Source organism: Hylobates moloch, unplaced genomic scaffold, assembly GCF_009828535.3.
Source record: "Hylobates moloch isolate HMO894 unplaced genomic scaffold, HMol_V3 SCAFFOLD_21, whole genome shotgun sequence".
In the NCBI taxonomy this organism is placed as follows: domain Eukaryota; kingdom Metazoa; phylum Chordata; class Mammalia; order Primates; family Hylobatidae; genus Hylobates; species Hylobates moloch.
The window spans coordinates 1,338,115-1,360,084 of NW_026652296.1; the positions used below are offsets into that span (position 1 = coordinate 1,338,115).

At 52.2% G+C, this 21,970-nt stretch overlaps 2 protein-coding genes across 2 annotated transcripts in view; one reads left to right on the forward strand and one right to left on the reverse strand.

Moving 5' to 3' along the window:
- The window catches only part of LOC131382246 (death-inducer obliterator 1-like), a 28,847-nt gene extending 24,008 nt beyond the window's left edge, over positions 1-4,839 (forward strand). The window contains exon 4 of the mRNA XM_058433262.1: positions 4,473-4,839. Coding sequence (XP_058289245.1) covers positions 4,473-4,839 — 367 coding nt within the window. The remainder of the gene's footprint in view (positions 1-4,472) is intronic.
- Positions 4,840-5,186: 347 nt separating this feature from the next.
- Positions 5,187-21,970, reverse strand: part of DIDO1 (death inducer-obliterator 1) — a 32,560-nt gene continuing 15,776 nt past the window's right edge. Inside the window, exons 9-13 of the mRNA XM_032141997.2 lie at positions 21,415-21,943; positions 20,577-20,730; positions 19,770-19,859; positions 18,736-18,931; positions 5,187-10,159 (exon numbers count right to left, since the gene is read on the reverse strand). Coding sequence (XP_031997888.1) covers positions 6,978-10,159; positions 18,736-18,931; positions 19,770-19,859; positions 20,577-20,730; positions 21,415-21,943 — 4,151 coding nt within the window. The 3' untranslated portion in view covers positions 5,187-6,977. The remainder of the gene's footprint in view (positions 10,160-18,735; positions 18,932-19,769; positions 19,860-20,576; positions 20,731-21,414; positions 21,944-21,970) is intronic.

The window sequence follows — 21,970 nt, forward strand, 5'->3', positions numbered from 1 at the left end:
GATCTTCCCACCTCGCCTCCTCAGTAGCTGGGACCACAGGCATGCCAGAATACCTGGCAATTTAAAACATTTTTTTTGTAGAGACAAGAGCCTTGCTATGTTGCCCAGGCTGGTCTCGAATTCCTGAGCTCAAGCAATCCTTCCACCTCAGCCTCCCAAAGTGTTGGGATTACAGTTGTGAGCCACCATGCCCAGCCCAAAATTCTTTTTTTTTTTTTTTTGAGACAGAGTCTTGCTCTGTCGCCCAGGCTGGAGTGCAGTGGTGTGATCTTGGCACACTGCAACCTCCACTTCCCTGGTTCAAGTGATTCTCCTGCCTCAGCCTCCCGAGTAGCTGGGACTACAGGCACCCATCACCACACCTGGCTAATTTTTGTATTTTTAATAGAGACAGGTTTCACCATATTGGCCAGGGTAGTCTTGAACTCCTGACCTTGTGATCCGCCCACCTCAGCCTCCCAAAGCACTGGGATTACAGGCGTGAGCCACCCCACCCAGCCCAAAATTATTTTTAAATAATGTTAGCCCTGTAATCCCAGCACTTTGGGAGGCTGAGATGGATGGATCATTGGAGGCCAGGAGTTTGAGACCAGCCTGGCCAACGTGGCAAAATCCTGTCTCTACAAAAAAATGCAAAAATCAGCTGGCGCGCACCTATAATCCCAGCTACTCAGGGGGCTGAGGCAGGAGAATTGCTTGAACCCAGGAGGCAGAGGTTGCAGTGAACCGAGATTGTGCCACTGCACTCCAGTCTCAGTGACAAAGTGAGACTCCGTCTCAAAAAAAAAAAAAAAAACTTAGAAATAAATTTGACAAAAGATGTAAAAGACCTGTACACTGAAAACTACAAAATACTGTTGAAATAAATTAAAAAGATGGACAAATATAGAGATATACTATGTTCATGGATTGGAAGGTTCGATAGTGTTAAGATGTCTGTTATTCTCAAAACTGATGTATGCAGTTCCAATAAAAACCCAGCGGTGTCTTAGTCCATTTGTGCTGTCATAACAAGACACCTTAGACTGGGTCACTTATAAACAACAGAAATGTATTGCTCCTAGTTCTGGAAGCTGGAAAGTCCCAGATCAAGGCACCAGCATACGTGATGACTGGTGAGGGCCTGTTCCACTCAGATGGTGCCTTCCTGCTGCATCCTCATGTGGCAGAGAGAGAAAATCAGTTCCCTCAGGCCTCTTGTAAAAGGGCACTAATCCCATTCATGATGGCTCTCCCGTCATGACCTAGTCACCTCCTAAAGGCCCCTCTTCTTATTTTTTATTTTTTGTTTTTTTTGAGATGGAGTCTCGATTTATTGCCCAGGCTGGAGTGCAATGGCACAATCTCGGTTCACGGTAACCTCCGCCTCCCGGGTTCAAGCAATTATTCTGCCTCAGCCTCCCGAGTAGCTGGGATTACAGCCATGCGCCACCACGCCTGGCTAATATTTTTGTATTTTTAGTAGAGACAGGGTTTCACCATGTTGGTCAGGCTGGTCTTGAACTCCCGACCTCAGGTGACCCACCCACCTGGGCCTCCCAAAGTGCTGGGATTACAGGCGTGAGCCACCGCGCCCGGCCATTGTTTTAAAGACCCCTCTTCTTAATGCCACCACGGTGGAGATTAGGTTTCAGTATGAATCTTGGAGGGATACAAACTCAGACTGCAGCAAGCAGGGGTTTTTTTTCTTTCTTTCTCAAATTCTTGGAAGGTTGAGCAGGGCAGGGTCACCAGGCCTGCCAGCAACTGCCCCCCTTCCTCATCCTCCTGTAGCTTCTTGGACTCCTGGGCCAGTTGATTTTTCTGTTCCGTGATGTGGAGTGATCAAAGCTGGTTCTGGGTTTTCTGGAGCTGGATCTTTGATGGCCTTTGATTTAAAAGCACTCATGACCGTTTCCCACGGGAAAGAGGCGCTGATAATTCATGCAAATGAGCATCAATGGGCAAAATTCGACCAAGTGCCTCTGGAACCAAGGCTGCCATTGAACATTCTAGTAAAAATGGGGTGGATGCTTTTGCCCAAGTGCCCTGGATAATCTGGGAAAAGAAAATGGTGAGTTAGTTTCTTTCTTTCTTTCTTTCTTTCTTTCTTTCTTTCTTTCTTTCTTTCTTTCTTTCTTCCTTCCTTCCTTCCTTCCTTCCTTCCTTCCTTCCTTCCTTCCTTCCTTCCTTTCTTTCCTTTCTTTCTTTCATTTTTGAGGCGGAGTCTTGCTCTGTCACCCAGGCTGGAGTGCAGTGGTGCGATCTCGGCTCACCGCCACCTCTGCCTCCTGGGTTCAAACGATTCTCCTACCTTAGCCACCCAAGCAGCTGGGATTACAGGCACATGCCACGATGCCTGGCTATTTTTTGTACTTTTCTGGTAGAGACAGGGTTTCGCCATGTTGGCCAGGCTGGTCTCGAGCTCCTGACCTCAAGTGATCTGCCTGCCTCAGCCTCCCAAAGTGCTGGGATTACAGGTGTGAATCACCGTGCCCGGCCGAATTTTTTTTTTTTTTTTTTTTTTAGATGGAGTCTCTGTCACCTAGGCTGGAGTACGGTGGCACGATCTCCGTTCACTACAACGTCTGCCTCCTGGGTTCAAGCGATTCTTCTGCCTCAGACTCCCGAGTAGCTGGGATTACAGGCACGTGCCACCATGCCCTCACCACACCCTCACCCTCACCTGCACCCTCACCCACACCCTCAACCTCATCCTCACCCTCATCCGCACGCACCCACACCCTCACCCTCACCCGCACCCTCACCCGCACCCTCACCCACACCCTCACCCTCACCCGCACCCTCACCCACACCCTCACCCGCACCCTCACGCACCCTCACCCACACCCTCAACCTCACCTGCACCCTCACCCTCACCCTCACCTGCACCCTCAACGTCACCCTCACCTGCACCCGCACCCACAACCTCACCCTCACTGGCACCCTCACCCTCACCCACACCGCACCTGCACCCACATCGGGGAAGAGCTCCATGATCATTCTTTTCTGTAGGCGAAAAACTGTGGCTGGAACTGCTGCCATGCAGCTGGGCTCCCAATGCAGTGGGGATGGTGGAGCCCTGGGCTGGTGGGAGCCATCCTGCCGGACGTGATTCCCAGCACAGCCGTGAGGGGCAGCAGAGGCACAGTCATCTGACCCACATAGTTCCCGCGTTGCCTGATGGGCGCGGCTTCCCTAGAACTGAAAAAAATGGACATCCTGCCAAAGGCGTCCCCATTCTGTGCTGGCAGAAAGGCTGTAGGTCCAAGAGCAGGAGTCCTGCGCTCTGACTGGAAGCCCCAACACAGAGTCCTGGGCCCTCGGCCAAGTTCCAGACTCTGGACAGACCCAGGCCCCTGGAATGAAGGACAGACTGAGTCTCCCACAGGAAGGGGCCCTGCTAAATGCCAAAAACATGCAGCTAATCTTCCCACTGCCCCTTCCCAAAGGAATCTTCCTCTGTTTATCAGGAGTCTATGCAACGGGGATGAGAAATAATCAGGCCTTTTAGGAATTACTAGACCCTGGAGCTGAAAGGACATTCATTTCAGGAGGCCCAGATGCCAGGCAGAGCTGTGGTTTATGGAGGCAGATGACGGAGTTGGTTCAGGTTTTCCTCCGAGGAGGCCCAGTGAGCCTCCCGGCCTCCTGTGGAACAGACGTACTCAGCCAATAGCAGGGTCCCCACATGGTCCCCTGAGCCCTGGAGTGAGGTCGGCTGGGAGCAGCAGAGCAGCCGGAGGAGGAGGAGCAAACCCCAGGCCACAGCGTGCTGCTGGAGGGACCCCGATTTTGTCAAAATTTAGATGCAGAGAGAAAAAGATTAAGGAAAATACCAAAATAACGACAGCAGTGACTGCTGGGTGTGACATTTTGGGCAGGCTTGGTTCTTCTCCCTTTTGCTAGGTGTCCCACAGGAAGACAGACCCAGCGTGTGGGGACCTGCACCCAGCCAGTCTCGCCCTGGTGCAGCCTGTTCACTGGCCCTACCCTGCCACTGAGGGCTGAGGTCACTGTCCGTCTGGGCATGTCTCATGTGGTCTTTTCTCCCCTTCTGGTTAGGCCCCCCGAGCTCAGCCACAGCCACGGTCCCCACTGCCGCCTCCTCCCTGGGACTCGCTGATGCCTGGTGTGGGGGGCGGGCAGGGAGGGTGCTTGCTGCTTTGTTACCCCCTGTTGGAGGCCCCCGTGCCCAGTTCTCAAGTGAGATGGCTCTTTCTATTATCCCCTGACAGCTGCCTCAGCCTCCGTGCTAGAACAGGGAGCTACAGCTCAGTGACCCTGTGGTGCCCTGTGGCCTGTGGGTGCCAGGGCTCCGGGGCCTGGGCCTTTCCCTGCTTCGTGTGGCTGACCGGGCTGCGGCCGAGCCCAGGGGCGGACTGGAGCTAGGTCTTCCTCGCCACGTTTCCACACAGTGAGCCCTTTGGCTGCACAGGTCACGGTCTGGAGCTGTTGGAGGAGGCTGGTCAGAGCTGTTGCTGCCCCACCAGACACTTGGCCAAGGGGCCTGCACTGGTCTGCGCAGGAACGTCCCACCGGCGTCTGCTCATGGCTGGGCTGTGGACCCATACGCTTGTTCGGAAGCCAAGCTCTGGCCCACAGGCGACCAGAGGAAGCTTGCAGGCCACGCGCCAGCTCCCCGAGCCTGTCCCTGCAGCTGCGCTGTGTGCAGGCACGTGGGCCACCGTGTCTGCTCCACTGGCACTGCTGGGTCTGGGCCGCCAACCCCGACTGCCCACCTGCACCCTCAGCAGCAGCACGCCCGGCCGTCAGCGGGGTGCACTCTCGGCTGCAGCCTGGATGGGCTGGGGCTTCGGGGCTCACTCCCCAACCATGAGACTCCTTCACCACAGTTGAGGCTGTCGCAGTGGTCTCGGGCTCCCACTTAGACAGTCCCAGGAGAGGGTCTGAAGGGGGTGAGTCCCTCCGCTCGACCTTCCTGCCCATTGTCGGCAGAGCTGGATGGTGTTGGGTCCCCACAGGGAACGAGACAGCTGCCCCGTGACGGAAGGATGTGGGGACCCGCACCCGGCCAGTCTCACCCTACGCTCAGCATGAGTTCAGGGAGGGGTCCAAAGGGCACTCGTGCCCACGCCCAGGCAAACCAGCAACAAGAAACTGGGTGGCCAGGGCGTCCGTGCACGACCCCAAACTTCTCCGCGTTAGAAAAAGGCTGATGAAGACCCGAGACAGAAACTTCCTGTAGCTGTTTATTCTACTGCGAGTAACAAAACCTAGGTCGTTCCATGTTCTCATGTACAGTGATAGAAGCCTCCGCAATATAAAATACAATTTACAGGAATCTCTATCAAGTAAACTAAAGAAACACACTTAATTTTTACATTTGTGTATTTAAATTAGAAAAATTTGCTTTATATGTTAAACAAAACCTTCACATCGTACTAGATGTTGGAACGTGACACCTACTTTAATGTAATTTAACCTATGGACACTTGGCTTTCAACACCAAACATCTCAAACTGATACGTTCTCAATGTTTCCTTAACTTAAAAAATCTCTGCTGTAAAGTGAAAAATCTGTAGTGACGTACAATGGAATAAGACTCCAAAGAACAAGTGAAGTTCTTTAATTTAACATCTGTAAAAGTAAGTTTATGAAAATATAAAAAATTATCAAAGTGTATTTGTACAAATAAATTAGCCAGATTTTTTTACTTCACACTTCAGAAGTACTCGAAAAATACGCGACAAGCAAGAGACTGTTTCACAGTGAACAGCTTCCTACCTCATCCGCAGTTCTGGAGCTAATCATCACTATTTCCCATCTCAGACTTTATACAAGTATTGTTCCACTTTCACGGACAAACTTTTAAATGTCTCGTCTGACAAACACCAGTTTGGGGCTGAGTGTACTTTTTCTGGGATACAGAAGAACTGCTCAGGGCCAGGCACGGTGGCTCATGCCTATAATCCCAGCACTTTGGGAGGCCGAGGCGGGTGGATCACGACGTCAGGGGTTCAAGACCAGCCTGACCAACATGGTGAAACCCCGTCTCTACTAAAAATACAAAAAAATTAGCTGGGCGTGGTGGCAGGTGCCTGTAATCTCAGCTACTCAGGAGGCTGAGGCAGGAGAATTGCTTGAACCCGGGAGGTGGAGGCTGCAGTGAGCCGAGATCGCGCCACTGCACTCCAGCCTGGGCGACAGAGCAAGACTCTGTCTCAAAAAAAAAAAAAAGAACTGCTCAGAATGTGAAATTGGACGAACAAAACTCCTGATTATTCAAATCGAGGACTCCTCCTCGCCCCCAAAGTACACTGAATTGGTTTGTTACTTTTTTTTTAGGCTGGTAAAGCTTAACATTTTTCAATAAACTGTTATTTAAAATACAACAGTTATGCTAGGACAGATGTTGCTTTAAATCATGTTTTTGAAAAAATTCGTAAGGTGATATATAAAATCTGAGCACACTGAGAAATGTGTTTTTGTTTCCCAGTTGAAAATTGTTAATTCAAATTTTATGACAAAAGAAAGATGCATTTGTAAGGTTTGTGCTTCTCAAGACTCCAGATACAAGCTACTAACACTTCTCCCGTAGCCGCAGGGGGGACGCCTGCAGGTCACGCCCACACAGGCCTCCGGGACAGTGGCTAAGACCTGTAAAAGCAGCTTTTGGAAACACAAACAGATGAGACGTCAGTGAAGGTATGGCTCTAGGGTCCAATGAAACTCCCTTAAAATTTACAATAAAGTTATTGGAAAAGATAACTATGATCTGAAAAGCAATATGCTCTGTAGGCAATTTCCCATTTCTTTAATTTTAAATGGAAATATTAAGGTTTAGTTTTTTAAAAAAGCATCAGAATTGTAAAGATGTGAAATCTTGTAAGAAACCATTTACACAAAATTACAGTAATGTTTAAGTCCAGAATATTCTATCCTGAATCTAAGATCGTGGCTATTTCAAAAGCTATTTGTTCAACGCATTTTACGAACGTGGCTTTAAAAAGGGTCTCTCTGCCCGGCCGGGGCGTCTAGGCCTGAGAGGCGGTGCCAGGGTCGGAGGCCCTCGAGGTCTCGGGCTTCGGGTCCCGAGCGCTCTCTTTGCTCTTGCTCCGGTCCTTGCGGTCGCGGCCCCGCTCCCTGTCCCTGGCCTTGTCTCGGTCCCGCTCTCTGCTCCGGGACCGGTCCCGGTCGCGCCTCCGGTCTCGCTCGCGCTCTCGGTTCCTGCTCCGCTCCCGGCTGCGGTCCCACTCCTTGCCCCGGTCGGCCTCGCGCTCTCGGTCGCGGTTAGCGCTCCTCTCCCGGTTTCTGTCCCAGTCTCGGCTGGAGTCCTTGTCCCGGTGTCGGTCCCACTCCCGGGCCCGGTCCCAGTCCCGCTCTCGGCTCCAGTTTCGGCCGCGCTCGCGCTCTCTCCTTCTGTCCTCGGACGCCCGGCCCTGGGCGTCGGGCTCCTCCAGCGGCTTCTCTTTGGGCCCCGCGTCAAACCGCTCTCTCTGCCTCCCTTCGAAAGTCTGGTTTCTGTATTCGTGGCCTTTCCCCTCTCGGAAGTCGGCCGATGCCCACTGTCCGTCGGCCTCGGGGCCCTGTCCGGGCGCACTGGAGGAGAGCGCGGAGGGCGGCCCGGCCTCCTCCCAGCGGTCCTTCCGGTGCTGCGGGGGGTGGCTGGGAAGCTCCAGCAGGGGCCTGGGGCCCGGCTTCATCACCTGCGGGGCCTGGCCCTGGAAGTGAAATCGCGAAGGGGTCTGCTCATTTTTTTCAGAAAAGGGTGCAGACCCCCGTAGTCCACCAAACTGCAGGGGTGCAGGCGCCCTTTGGTTTGTGAATCTTGGTGGTGAATGGACCCTCTGGTCTTCGAACTGCTGAGGTTGAATGCCCCTGGGACCTGGCATAAAGTTAGGCGCTTGGCCTCTGGGTCCTTCAAACTGGTTGGGATGAGGGCCCCGGGCAGTTTCAAACTGACTAGGATGGGGCCCTCTTGGGCCCACGAAATGACCAGGGGGTGGTCCTCTCTGACCTCCAAACTGAGAGGGAGGGGGGCCGCCTCGGGGGCCTTTCAGCTGAGACAGCAGCGGCCTTCTCTGGCCTCCGAACTGGAAAGGCGCGCCGCCTCTGCTTCCCAGAAACGGGGCTTGCTCTGACCCTTCAAACTGGGCGGGGGCGCCCGTCACCTCGTTATACGGGGCGTCCTGGAACTCCCTCTTCTCCCCATGGGGATCTTTGCGTTCTTCAAATTGGGATGGTGCCCCTCCTCGTGGTCCACCAAGGTAAGAGGGTGAGGGGCCTCTGCTGTCCCCATAAGGAGGTGGCCCATGTTGCCCCGAGAATAAGGAAGGGATAGACCCTTTCTGGACTCCGAATCTGGCTGGCGGAGGCCCTCGTGGCCCATCGTTAGAAGCGATATTCTCTTCTGCAAACGGAGGGGCTGGCCCCCTTGGTCCCGGGAAATTGGGGCCGTGAAGCCCTGACACCCCCAAAGCATGAGGTCCAGGTTCCCGCTGACCTGGAAACGGGGGCTGAGAGCCCCCCACTTTCTGTCCTGGTGGGGGGAGCGGGGCGGTGCCCTCGCCGGCTCTGGCCTGTGGCTCTCTGTCCCCCTCTGTTTCACCTGCAGGGCTGCTGCTCCTTCCGGCAGAATGAAGATTTCTTGGGTCCTCATACTGGACTGAGCCGAGAGCCTTGTCCTGCGACGCGAACCCCGGGCTGGTGAAAGGGTCCCTCTCACCGTCGAGCTGCAGCGGGAAGCCAGGCTGCAGGGCGCCGCAGGGCGGTGTGGGCAGCAGCACTCTCCGGGCAGGCCTGGCCGAGCTGTCTCCAACCGTGGCGGGGCGGGTGCCCTCCCCAGGCTCTGCCTTCCAGCCGTCCTGCTCGGACCCCGCTGGGGGCTTTTCGCCCGAAGCCCAGGGGGAAGAGGCTGGCTCCTTTTCCTCCGGGACTGGCACGGGCGCCTGGCCCACAAGGCCGCCCCTGGAAGCATCTCTCTCGGGAAGGGCACCCTGGGCACCACGTGCCGGGAGCCTGGAGAGAGGCTCCCCCTCCCCCTCACCGGTCTCAGCGGCCAGGCGCCTCGCTTGCCGGGGGTCTCTGTGGTTTGACGCCTGGCTGGCGGGGGGCAGTGAGGCGGGCTTGTCTGCAGACTGCGGCTCTTGCTGGGACAGCTCCGCCTTGGGCAAGGACGACTTTGGTGGCGGAGACATCAAGGCGTCCGACACCGAGAAGTGGGCCATGGAGACCCCGACAGCGGCCCTCTGCTGCCTGAGAGCTTCTTCTTGCTCCTCCAGCTGTCTCTTCTGTTCCTCGATCTGTTTGTTCAGCTCTTCTAGCATCTTCTGTTGTTCCACCAGGGAGGGCGTGGCAGCCCCGGCCACCGGCTCGGCAGGCCTCTCCATGGAATTCCTTCTCACATCGGCACACATCCTGTTGGGCAAGTCATCAACAGTCACTTTCGCTTCTTCTAAGATGGTCTCATCCTCGGGGTCATAGGCCACCTCTTCCCGCTCGGCTGCAGCTGCTTCAGGAACCCTTTCCACCTCGTGGCGCCGCCCTCGTTCCACAAGCTGAGTGTCGAAGGCCCTCTCTGGGTCGTACTCCTCCTCGGGGTCGTATGGCCTGTCGTCCTCCTCTTCCTCCAGAGCCTTATCTTTTGAGAACTGACCGAACTGCTGGACGATCGGATCTAACAGCGGAGGCGCCGGCACCCCATCCTCTGCTGTGGTTTTGGGCTCCTGGGGGAGACTTGTGCTGGACCCGGGAGGCTCTCTGGCAGAGGGGTCGAATGATTTCTTCTTTCCAAAGAGAGTCTGCAGGATGTGCTCCAGCGGTGATGCTGTTTTGGAAGCAGAGGAAGCGGCGGAGGAAGCTGCCATGGAGGCTGCCGCTGATGTTGTGGCTGCTGTGGCTGGGCTGGTGGCTGCAGGTTTGAGGGATGACAGCACTTTTAGCACCGGTGGTTCTGGAAGAGGGGGTGGAGGGGGCGGCGACCCAGGAGGTGTGGTGCTGACGGCCGCGTCTGCAGAGTAGAGTGGATACTTGGAGGGCTTCTTTTCGGACTGCGGGGCCGTGGTTACTTTTGGATAGGCCGGAACGTCCACTTCTTCCTGTTGAAGTCGGGTCCGCTTTTCATCCATCTTGTCTAACTCTCCACTGTTTGCAGGACGTTTTATTTTTTGGCAGATTACTAACCCAAGAATTATATTCGGACGTGGTGACTCAAGACCTGAAAAACAAAATATTTGTGCAAATTTTAGAATCTAAATCCAGCTTTTACCCTTTAGAGGTGAATTTATTAAGGGCTTTCATGGGGAACGTTTAATAGACAGAAATAAGCCATTCTGTGGCAAAATAAAATCAAGTGTCAAGACAGTTGCAAAAGCCTGGACGATTCCGCCCCAGGAACACACCGTCCCAGAAACGCACTGCCCCGGGAACACACTGCCCCGGGAACCAGCTGGGAACACACCGAGCCAGGAATGCACCAACCCAGTCCTCCCGGAGCCATGTGAAGGGGGCGACTAACCCCTCGTCACCAACCATGGAACCGAAGGCCCAATCCACAAGGGAATTCATCCCAATCGTCGGAATTTGTTACATATTTTAAATAAATTATCTGTAATGCTAGAGCAGTAGTGAGGAGGGGAGGGAGGCCATGGTGTGAGCCTGCAGGGGTGAAAAGGGCATTGTCACACGTGCCCTCAACACAACAGCTCAGCTATGCTCTTCTTCCCCTCTTGCCACTGCCGGGAGGGTAACAAACAGCATTTTTATTTATTTATTTATTTTTTCAGATGGAGTCTCGCTCTGTTGCCCAGGCTGGAGTGCAGTAGCGCGACCTCGGCTCACTATAACCTCTGCTTTCCAGGTTCAGGAGAATTCTCCTGTCTCAGCCTCCTGAGTAGCTGGGATTACAGGCATGCACCACCATGCCTGGCTAATTTTTGTGTTTTTAGTAGATAAGAGGTTTCACCATGTTGGCCAGGCTGGTCTCGAACTCCTCACCTCAGGTGATCCACCTGCCTCGGCCTCCCAAAGTGCTGGGATTACAGGCATGAGCCACCGCACCCGGCCCCTTTTTTGTCTTTAACTTAGGAGTTGCAACACATAATTACTCTAAATATACTAATATTAAATTATCAATAAAGTCATAATCATCAATAAAGCACAAGTCATGAGGTCATCCATTAGTCTCTGGTGTCAGAACAGGAAAAACGGCATTAAATGAAATGGCTAAAATAAATGCTTTGGACTGGGCATGGTGGCTCACGCCTGTAATTCCAGCACTTTGGGAGGCCAAGGCAGGTGGATCACGAAGTCAAGAGTTTGAGACCAGTCTGGCCAGCATGGTGAAACCCCGTCTCTACTAAGAATACAAAAACTGGGCCGGGTGCGGTGGCTCACACCTCTCTACTAAGAATACAAAAACTGGGCCGGGTGCGGTGGCTCACACCTGTAATCCCAGCACTTTGGGAGGCTGAGGTGGGCGGATCATGAGGTCAAGAGATCAAGACCATCCTGGCCAACATGGTGAAACCCCGTCTCTACTAAAAATACAAAAATTAACTGGGTGTGGTGGCGCACACCTGTAGTCCCAGCTACTCAGGAGGCTGAGGCAGGAGAAATCGCTTGAACCCAGGAGGTGGAGGTTGCAGTGAGCTGAGATCACGCCATTGCACTCCAGCCTGGGTGACAGAGTGAGACTCTGTCTCAAAAACAAAACAAAACAAAACAAAAAACAAAAATTGGCCAGGCGTAGTGGCGTGTGCCTGTAGTCCCAGCTACTCAGGAGGCTTGAGGCAGAATTGCTTGAACCTGGGAGGCAGAGGTTGCAGTGAGCCGAGACTGTGCCACTGAACTCCAGCCTGGGCGACAGAGTGAGACTCCGTCTTGGAAAAAAGATAAAATAAATGTTTTGGGTTTAGAAATTCAGTGAGCATCAACATATCAAAGACTCCCTAAGGCTCATGTCTTGGTAAACACAGGACAGACACTGTGCTCACGTAAAGCACCGAGGTGCTCAGCGAACAGGTGGTAAAGAGCACAGCAGGTGGACAACACGCACTGGGGGTTTTAAGGCACAGTATTAGTTAAAAAAAAAAAAAATTATTCAAAGATATTCCCAACGTTGTAAGTTGTGGTAACTTCGATCAGGAGTACTAACATTCCAGTAACGACCATCCCCACACTCATAATCAATCGAGAATGCCAAAGGGGAATATAAAAACCCACATCCCAAAACAGGAGCTGAGGGAAAGTGATACACGTGGGCGGGACGTTTCAGCGGCAGCGACGTAACAATATGTGAGATTAAACCGTAACAACTCAACGTACAGATAATTTAACGTGACTGTGGTATACAAAAGGTGCTCACACTACAGATTTTCTTCCCCATACAATGAAAACCAGTATGATTTCCTGTGCTTCCGGTGATGTAAAGATCATCACAGACCGCTTCAGGTAGTTGTTTGGACAGGCACCACCATGTAGTTCTAAATACATTTGTTGTTAATCTCCCTAAATTCCACTAAGGAATTGATGGACAGGCTGAGCACGGGAGATGGGTGAAGGGAGGAATACCAGGCCTGCCAGACTGAGTTGGGACCAGCCTGCTCCATGGGACGCTTCCTTCCTCCTGGAGAGAGGGCCAAAGGCCTCTTCGTCACAGGCTGCTGGCCAGAGCTGAGATTCGAGCAGGAGGGGTGAGGTACCCCAGCACCTCACCTCCACCTCCTCTTCATTCTCTGTCCCCCCGGATAGTAGCACGGTGCCAGTGAAAGGGCTGGGTGGGCAGAAGAGGAGGGAAGCAGGAAAACCAGCCGGGCCACACCGAAGGGCACAGCTGAGCTCTGCTGCTCAGCAAACCTGTCAAGTTCATGTTCTGATTAACATGAGTTAAACATATTTTAAAATAGTACTTCTCTCACCACAATAGCTATCTTTTTACTGAATAAGCTATTACATAGCTTACTCAAATCCACTTTTCGGGTATGGTCGGTTATGAAATTGGCTATTATGGCCTTCCTGGACCATACACCTGCAGAGCCCACCACGCCCTGGTGGGAAGGGCACTGAGGCTCAGGCTGAGTTCCTGTAAGCCGGGCTCTGTAAGCCAGGCCCTCTCCCTGCAGAACCTGACATGGGGAGCAGACACAGGCATGGGCAAGGCCTCAGGAAGGACCCCGTGCAGTAGGGCTTGTGGGGCCCCATGTGGGGAAGTCGCCTGGGGGAGCCTAGTGCTGACTCTGACACAGAGGGGACATGCCACCCAAGGGAGACGCTCAGCTTCTAAAGGGCTGTTAGGGTGGCAGCGTGATGTACAAAATCACTGTTACATGGTCCCGTCTCGTGGTGTGTCACTCCAACTCAAACTTTTAATGGCTAACTTGCTTGTTAATGAAAAAAATAATTAGTATATCCCAGCCCTGGCAAGATTCTTTAGTCTTGAAAACAGCAACCATCTGGAGATTGGCATCAAACACGCAGCTGGCACGTGTAAATGCTCCCAGCTCTTGGTGCTCTCATCTGCAAACACTGGTGACTGAATAAAGCTGCAGTCAGAAGGGTGTTCGTTCTGAATTTCCCTGCCATTTAAAATTTAAATTGGGCTGTCCAAAAAGGCACACCCGTTGTGAAACAGTCAAATCTTGTCACCCAACTCATGTTTGTTATTATGGTTGCATGAATATATAAAATGTGGCCGGCGCCTTGGAAATAAACTCTTCATGGAAGGAGCAGTGCAGTTCGCTTGGCTGGACCTTGGGAGCTGTCTTCCCTGGGAGGAAAGGGTGTGCCTGCCAGTGCCTGGCATGTCCAGCAGACCAGTAAGGTCAAAAAGTCACAGAGCCCCCACCTCAGGAGGGGCAGTCAAGGTTGCCCAGGGGCTGTTCCCAGGCTCGCCCCTCCCCTCGGCAGCTGCCCCATGGTGTGTGTGAGCCCTGGGAGGGAGTGTGCCCCTGGAAGGTGCAGAGACTGAGGCCTGCACGAAGCTGGCACCAGCCAGGTCACGGGTGGCACAGGGCACGGTAGGCTTACTTACCCACCTCCCTCCTGAGGGCTACTGAGGGCCTCAGTTCATAAAGCAACCAGGGGCCGGGGCCCGGAGATGCCAGCTACAGCTAAACGTGCCCCTGCACTTCCACTGAAGGGTACTGATCAGGCCTGGAACAAGGGTGTGGACATTCCCCTAACACCCTCTGAAAGGCCAGAAGGCAAATGGCTTTCTTCAGGGTGTATCACGTGCAAGCAAACAGGCCTTTTTAGCACCATGTCTGTGTCCTTTGCGTATTCATGACGGAGGGGTCTGGACTCAGCGGTCAGAATCAGACCACACGCACAGGAAAAGAACTCAAGAAACTGAAGATAAAGGGTGTATTCGAAAAGCTGTGTGGGCCAAGACCAAAACCAGGATCTGTGTCCAGGTGTGTCGCAACAGGGACTGAGGGACAAGGCAGTTGGCAAAGGGAACACCTGCTTCTTAGGGTGCAGGAAGCGCCCTCGGTACTGAACCTGAGGCTGCAGGAAGACGCTCCCTCTTACTAAATGAACCATCCAAAACCTGACTCCTCCCAACCCCAAACTATCACAATGAGGCCTTTACCCCTAAACCCACCTAGCACATCCCATTATCAGTGACTTAAAATGAAAACTCTCTCAATGGTCTGCATCTGTCAAAACAAAATGTTCACACCTGCTGGAACAGAAACTGTGTGGAAGTTAATCAACAAGGGTTCTGAAGTATGACTTGGATAGAAAGACTTGGCAATTAAGGTGGGAAGAAGTGACTTCCCCCAACCCACCAAACACACCCACTCACACACACACAGACCCTCCCTCTTTCCAACTGGGAATCCCTAAGACCTGAACAAAGCCACTGGGTCCAGCACGTCTCAGGTAAGAGGAGAGTGATGTCCATCTTCTTCTGGGTGCCAGGGTGCCGAGAAGGGCCCCAGGGCAGCACCAGCCTGCACTGCGTCAGCTCCAGCAGCTGCTGGGTGGGCTGCAGGGCTGGGGACACCACCAGGGTACGCTGCGCTGGCTTATGGAAAGCAAACGGGGGCCTAGGATAGGTGACCAGGAGCCACCAAATGGTTCCAATTCAAACAAACAAGGACCAGTTTCCATGAAATATGTTTATTGATTTAGGAGGAGAAGGCAGTACATTCCATTCAATACTGTATTTGACTCTGATTACAATTTCCATGCAAAGCTACTGTTACATACACACATGAAAACTGAAGAAATGCTTACCTGACAATATTTCAAGTCAGAATTTCTCAGCTAATTTAGAAAGCAGTTAAAAGTGAATACAGAGAGACACTATGGATTCAAACATCCTTCCCAGAAGAGCTTTCTAACGTATAAAGACCTCAGAGAAAAGAGCCCTTTCCATTCCGCAGCTACAGAGGGCGGTGTTTCCTCCTGCCCTGTACTTGGGGAGAACAGACTGTGCACCCACGTTTATGGACCAAGGTTACTCGACAGGCGTTTCAGACCAAGGCTCCGAGGCCTGCGGCTTCACGCGGAAATGACGGGGGCTGGGCATGGTTAACAGGCAGGCATCTTGGCTGCGGTCAGGTCCTGTAAGGGCCCCGCACAGAACCCTACACGATGAGCTTTCAACCTGACTCATCTCCCCTCCATGAACAAGGCCCTGAGACAGGCCGGGACTCTGCGACCCCAAGTCCCTGCGGGGGGCCTGTTGGTAAAGTTGGAACCGAGTGGGGTGAACATCTAGGTGGAGAAGGTCACCTGGACCCAGGCCTCCCAGCTGCCCCCCCAGTGATGCTGAGTTTTTGTGGACAAATCATTAAGATACGCAAGGACAAATGTCCTCAGGGAGATCCAGCTACTGCTGTGAGCTGCATGGCTCCCGAGGGTGCTGCGGGGGCAGCTCCACTCTCACTGCCCGACAAGGGCCAAATGCTGACGGGGCGGGTGACTTGGTTTCCCCTGAGGGCACAGCTGGGCACCTTCGGACCTTCACTTGCTTAAGTGTGAACAGCAAGCACTGAGGGGGCTGGACTGGACACTACGCTGTCAAAACCCACTAGGTCCCCATGTGTGGGAGGCAGGGACACCTGCAATTGTGTGGTATAAACTGAGGCACATGGACGAGTCAGTCACTCTTTTCTGCGTGAATCTCTACCCCCAACAGGACCTTCTCCTTAACATCCCCAGGGGAAGATGCTCCCGCATCAGTGCCCTGATGCAGACGGGCAGCTCAAGGCTGGGGCGCCAGGTCTCCTTCAGGCCTGTGCTGCAGAGAACTGAGGCTCTGGAACGGAGCTGGGTCCTGCACACCCTCGCCCAGCACTTCCGGGGGCGTGACTCCAAGCCGCGCAGCACACGCTCACCCCTGACCACAGCTCTGTGGAGTCACCACCATCAGCGCCCTCAGGTGTGGCCTGTGCTGTCCAAGGGCTTCTGGGCTATCTCCGTGAGGACAGGGTCCGCTGAGACAGGGGAAACGTGCCAGGACCTAGCTTTACACACACACACACACACACACACACACGCACACACTACACATTTACACCACAAAGCCAGGACACACATGTACATGTTTATATCTAGAAAACGCCAAGTCAAGTAATCAGTATGTGAAGCGGGCCAAGTACCTGATGGCCTGGCCCGGGGTCAAGGCTGTTTAGTGACCATGGAAGTGTGTGAGATTTCACGCATATGTATTCATGTCAACAAGGACATCAGGAGAATGTAACATTATACTGAAGTCTTAAGTTAAAACATCTCTGAAGTGTATGGAAAGGTTTCACTAGCTGTTACTTTTCTAAAGTCCCTCGCCCTGTGTTACTTTACCCAGACGCCTCTGCTCTATATCGTGGATCAAAGTCCCCGGGGCTTTTGTGTGTCCCTGTCAGGCGGCGTCGTGACCTCAGCAAGTGCCTTGGTGGGCGAGTGTGACGTTCCCCCAGCTGGTCGCGGAGCTGACAGTGTGGGTGGTTGGCGCCATCGCACTCAGCAGACAAGGTGAGTGACCCCAGCCCCGCCCTCCTTGTCCCGGTGCCATCCGGGAGGTGCTGGGAGACCTGTCCTCTCCCTCTGCCCCAGGGCTGCACCTGCACAGCCAGCCCTTGCTGTGGGGAGAATGGGGGTGCCGCTCCTCTGGTGGCCTCCCTGGGCCCCGTCACTGCCCACTGTGGGGAACCCCATGCCCGGCATGCACCGGGGCTCGCTCAACACCCACCCTACAACCTGTGCTCACCTGACAGCTCCAAGTTTGGAAATGGAGTAGGGAGAGGAGTTCAAAAAAGGATGAAATATCGCTTCAATTTTTTTAAAAAGGGGAGGCTCGCTATCTATGAATTCATGTTTGTGTAAATAAAAAGTGCTCTTTTCACCCCAGTAGGGAGGCGCTGAGGTGCTGCAGTGTCTGCACTGACTGCACACACACTGTTGCACTTGCAACTGACCAGTGGGTCTTCACAGGTGCCGGAGAGGTCAGCTTCTCGGTCTTCACTTCCAGGAGGGCCGGGCTTTTCCTCTCCCTGGTCACGTGGAGCTGGCCAGACTCTTCACAAGCAACACCAAGAACCTCTACCAGGATCCTTTCTGCCACCCATTAGGTGGCATCTCTTTATCCCAAGTAGGATTTGAGGGGACACACTAAAGCACTTTGCTTTTAAAAATTTATCTGGCACTAAAATAATTTAATGCACCATGCCAGCAAATATTTCACCCTGAAATTACTGATACCAACCAATCCCTTTATGGACATGTAATTCCACAACACAGGCATAGGCCGAGCCCACTCCAGCTGTGAAGAATGGGCTCCAGTAGGAACACGCGCTGTGCCTGGGGCAACAGAAGTCCCGCCCAAGATGTGGAGTGGCCCCTACAGGACCCCAGCTAGCTAGGGTGTGGCATGAGGGGTGTGGGTGGGAGCACCCTGCACAGCTATGGCAGGAACCCGCCGAGGCCTGGTGACAGGGGCAGAGGGCACTGAGGCACAGGGTCTAGACAGCACCTGCCTTTATGACGAAGCACTTCAGAGGACACTGTGTGATCCACACACCCACTTTTAGAGAACACCGATCCTCTGGGGACTGCATGGCCAAGGAGACACTTCAGTTGGGCATCAGATACTAATCCCTAACTGAAGTCACATCAGCTTCTTCTAAGGGGCTGTGAAAGAGCTGGTCACTAACAGAGCATGTGGCCCCTGGAATCACCCTCAACCCTTGACAAAGAAGATGTATTTTAGGCTATTTGTAAATAATTGTTTAAATACAGTACATTCCAAGGAATGTGCAAACACAAAGTAGCTTGCCAAAGATGAATGAACCTATTACAATTTGAGCCGCAGATTTTAAAATAATTATTTCTAGAAATAGTTTTCCATGTCATTATTTTTAAGTCTCCTGGAAATCCATCCCTGTTAGAGAAGTGACCCCTGATGAAGCCACTTCCTGGTGTGTGCTGACTCCCAAGTCTATCTAGAAGAAAGAGCAGGGCCGCTGGGAGTGTCACCTCCCTTTCTGGCTGAGCCTCGGGCTCCTGCGCACAGTCTTCTCTGACCTGAGGCCAAGATGAGCTGGTTGCAGGCTGTGGGTTTTTCCCTCTCTAACACTCTCCTAAGACAATTTATGCTGTGAATCAGGGGTACTTCTCGTGCCACAGTCCTACGCCCTCAAAGATGAATCCTATTGCTAACCGCTGCGTCTGTGCTAACTCCTGCTCCTAGAGAGCCCTGGGCTGGTCAGGACTCAGCAGGGCACGTCAGTGGGAGAAGGGGTGCAGGTGCAGGTGGGTCTCACCTCCACCCAGAAAGCCGGCGCTTACCTGGTCCCTCAAAGGGCAAGAGTTTGGATGGAACAGGGTCCTGGGCGCTCAGCGGGATCAGGTAGAGGTCCTTGACATGCCTGTTGTTATTAGCTACAACACCAAAGCGGCCACGGCTGCTAAAATAGGAGTAGAGAGAGATATAGGCGACCTCCTCTTCCTCTGTGGCGGGGTGGAAGCGGATCAGACAGAGCTCCTGCAATGGAAGAGTGGGAAGCACTCATAAAGAAAATGCGGCTCAAGCATCACATGCCCGATTCACATCCTGCTTTCAAACAGGAAACCTTGTCAAATCTCTCCTACTCACAGCCACGATCTCACAGAGCTCCTGTCTCAGTGAGGCAATTCGCGTGACATATGAGCCCAGCAGTGTCTGGAGCAGAGCCGGCTTTTCCTACATGCACGATGGCCCCAGTCACGAGGAACCAGCTGCATGATCTGCAATGGCTGTCTGTGCCCCTCCCCAGAGGAGGGTTAAACTAGACAACAGGGTCTAGCCCTTTCGTGAACCTGACGAAGACTACAGATTCCCCAGAGAAAACCACAGACACATACAGCTGTAGCTAAATCTCAGGGGGTCCCAGAAAACCAGGACCGTTCAAGAGCCCAGGTTGAGTGCCCTGAGCCTGATCACCCCTGCAAAACACACCTTCTGCTCCTTCAATCATAAAAAAAAATAAAACTTACATATTTCTTACTAAAATGTAACTGCACATACATTGTAATAAATCAGAAACAACCTTCTACCACTGTATACTCAAACACCTTCACACAGTAATACAACTATATAAACCTTTTTTTTTTTTTTTTTTTTTTTTTTTTTGAGACAGTCTTGCTCTGTCTCCCAGGCTGGAGTGCAGTGGTGCGATCTCAGCTCACTGCAAAACTTAATTTTTAACATTCACCTGGAAATATCTAGTAAGCTACAGGCTAACATTTGAAGTGTTAACCCATCAAAACGAGAGGTTAAAAAAAGATGTGTTTAAATAAACACAATTTTCCATGGTTGCAGAATTTATACTATAAGCAGGTACCTTAGACACAGAAGACTTGAGTTTGCCAACATAATCCCAAACTGTCTTCGGTGCGATCCTCCCACCAATGTGAATTGTGTCAGGCAAATCCTAAACAAAAAGTACTTTGCGTAAATCACTTTGAACTGTAATAATCACATAAAGATGAATGCAGTCATGTGAAGGCACCATACTACCCAAGATTCAAGAAGACTACAACTATTCCAAGGAAAATAGCCATACTTGTATTAAATGTATTAAATCCAGGATTACAAGTTACCAAATCCAAGGGGGGTATGATGCCAACCTTCTGCCAAATGAGATTGTTTAGAAATTACTGCCCAACACTTCTATGCTGTCTCTATGTACATACACAGAGAGTAACAATTCACATATGAGCCATTAAAGTCATAAATGCTAGTGCTGTTTTCTGGTTAATTGTGAAAACTAAAAGGCCTGCCATGGGGTCATATGCACCACCCCGCAAGTGGCCAGGTGTGTGTAAAGCAGGCTCCAAACACCTGGCTGTGCTGGTGGCTGTGCGCACAGCCATCTGGTCAGTGCCCCAGCGAAACCGATCACTGAGAGGCCAGACTGCAGGCTCACATTTCTGACCCTGTCCAAACTGCTGAACCTGCGGACTCATCACAACTATCGCCACTTTGCATTTAGAGGCGTTTCTGCATCCAGACAGCCAGTTGCAAGAGCGTCACGCATTTCTGCTCCTCTCCTATCTCCTGAATTAAGGGAGAAAGTCATGTGTTTGACTCTAGTTTAGAAGCTCCTATGGAAGACACACACACGCACACACATTTTCTTGGTTCTAACCTCACTGAGGTAATCAAAACACCCAGAGACAGGATACGCCTTAGTGACAAATTTTGCCACACTCTGCATGTTAATAAATCCTTTCCAAATGGTGCTGAGTCGAGACAAAAAGAGGGTCGTGTCTCCCTCTGGAGGGGAACGTGATTCTGAAGTGCTGTAAAACAAAACCATAAAAGAAAGTCAATGTCTCTCTGTGCAATGGGAATTTCAAAAGTAGAAAAAGCCTTTTTTTTTTGAGACAGGATCTCATTCTGTCGTGCAGGCTGGAGTGCAGTGGTGCAATACAGCTGGCTGCAGTCTCTGCCTCCCAGGCTCAGGTGATCCTCCCACCTCAGCCTTTCAAGTAGTTGGGACTACAGGCGTGCATTACCACACCTGGCTAATTTTTGTCTTTTTTGTAGAGATGGGGTTTTGCCATGTTGCTCAGGCTGGTTTCAAACTCCTGGGCTCAAGCACATGCTGGGATGACAGGTGTGAGCCACTGTGCCCAGCTTCACATGTAAAAGCAAAAGTGAACTCTTGCAAGTTTTATGTTTTTGGTAGCTTACTTTTGCCCATTACTTACTTTAATTAAAATGATACAGACATTTTGGTTAAAGAAAAATAAAGTGAATAGGCAACAAAACTGGATGAGCACAAATTTAAATGTAGATTTCTAAGATCTCTACTTCCAAAAGGACAATAAGGCACCCTACAACTGGGGCTTTTTAAAAGATGAAAGAGTGAAGCTGTATTTCAGGTTACATTTCCGATTTCAACTATTTAATCACCAGTTATCTTTCCTTTTGTTAATCTAAAAAAAAGTTTGGCTCGTTCAGACCACACCTGAAGTACGCACCTGATATTTGGTGACGGAGGAACTGACAAGTATCTTGGGTCAGGAGATGAGGATGGCTTAGCTAGTATGGACTTGGGCACCATCACAGAAGTCAAGACAGGCTTCGGCACATCCTGTCTGGCTTCCACCATGTGGGTGCTGTCTGGGCGGGATGCTGCGGAGGCCACGGCTGTGCATGAACTGCCTGGAGCGGTCCTGGGGTCCCGGCCGGACACTGTGACGGTGGTGACCACCCCGCTCCCACAGGAGGCTGGGCAGGGGGACAGGTCTTCCAGTGGGGAGGACTCAGGATGGCTATCTCCTGGAGGCCCAGGGAAATATGTTCTGTCCACATTTGGATGAGAAGCACTTTCCAGGCCTGGCTCAGAGGCAACTTCAGGCACAGCCTCCGGAATCATCTCATCAGCTGAATCAGGAGCTGGGTCAGGTGCAGAGCTGTCATGCTTCGATTTTAAATCTTCTTTCTTAACAGAAGCTGACAATTTTTGTTTTTTTGGAGCTGGCTCATCTTCTGCGGAGGGAACCTGGCCTGAAGAAGGCGAGGAAAGGCTCTGTG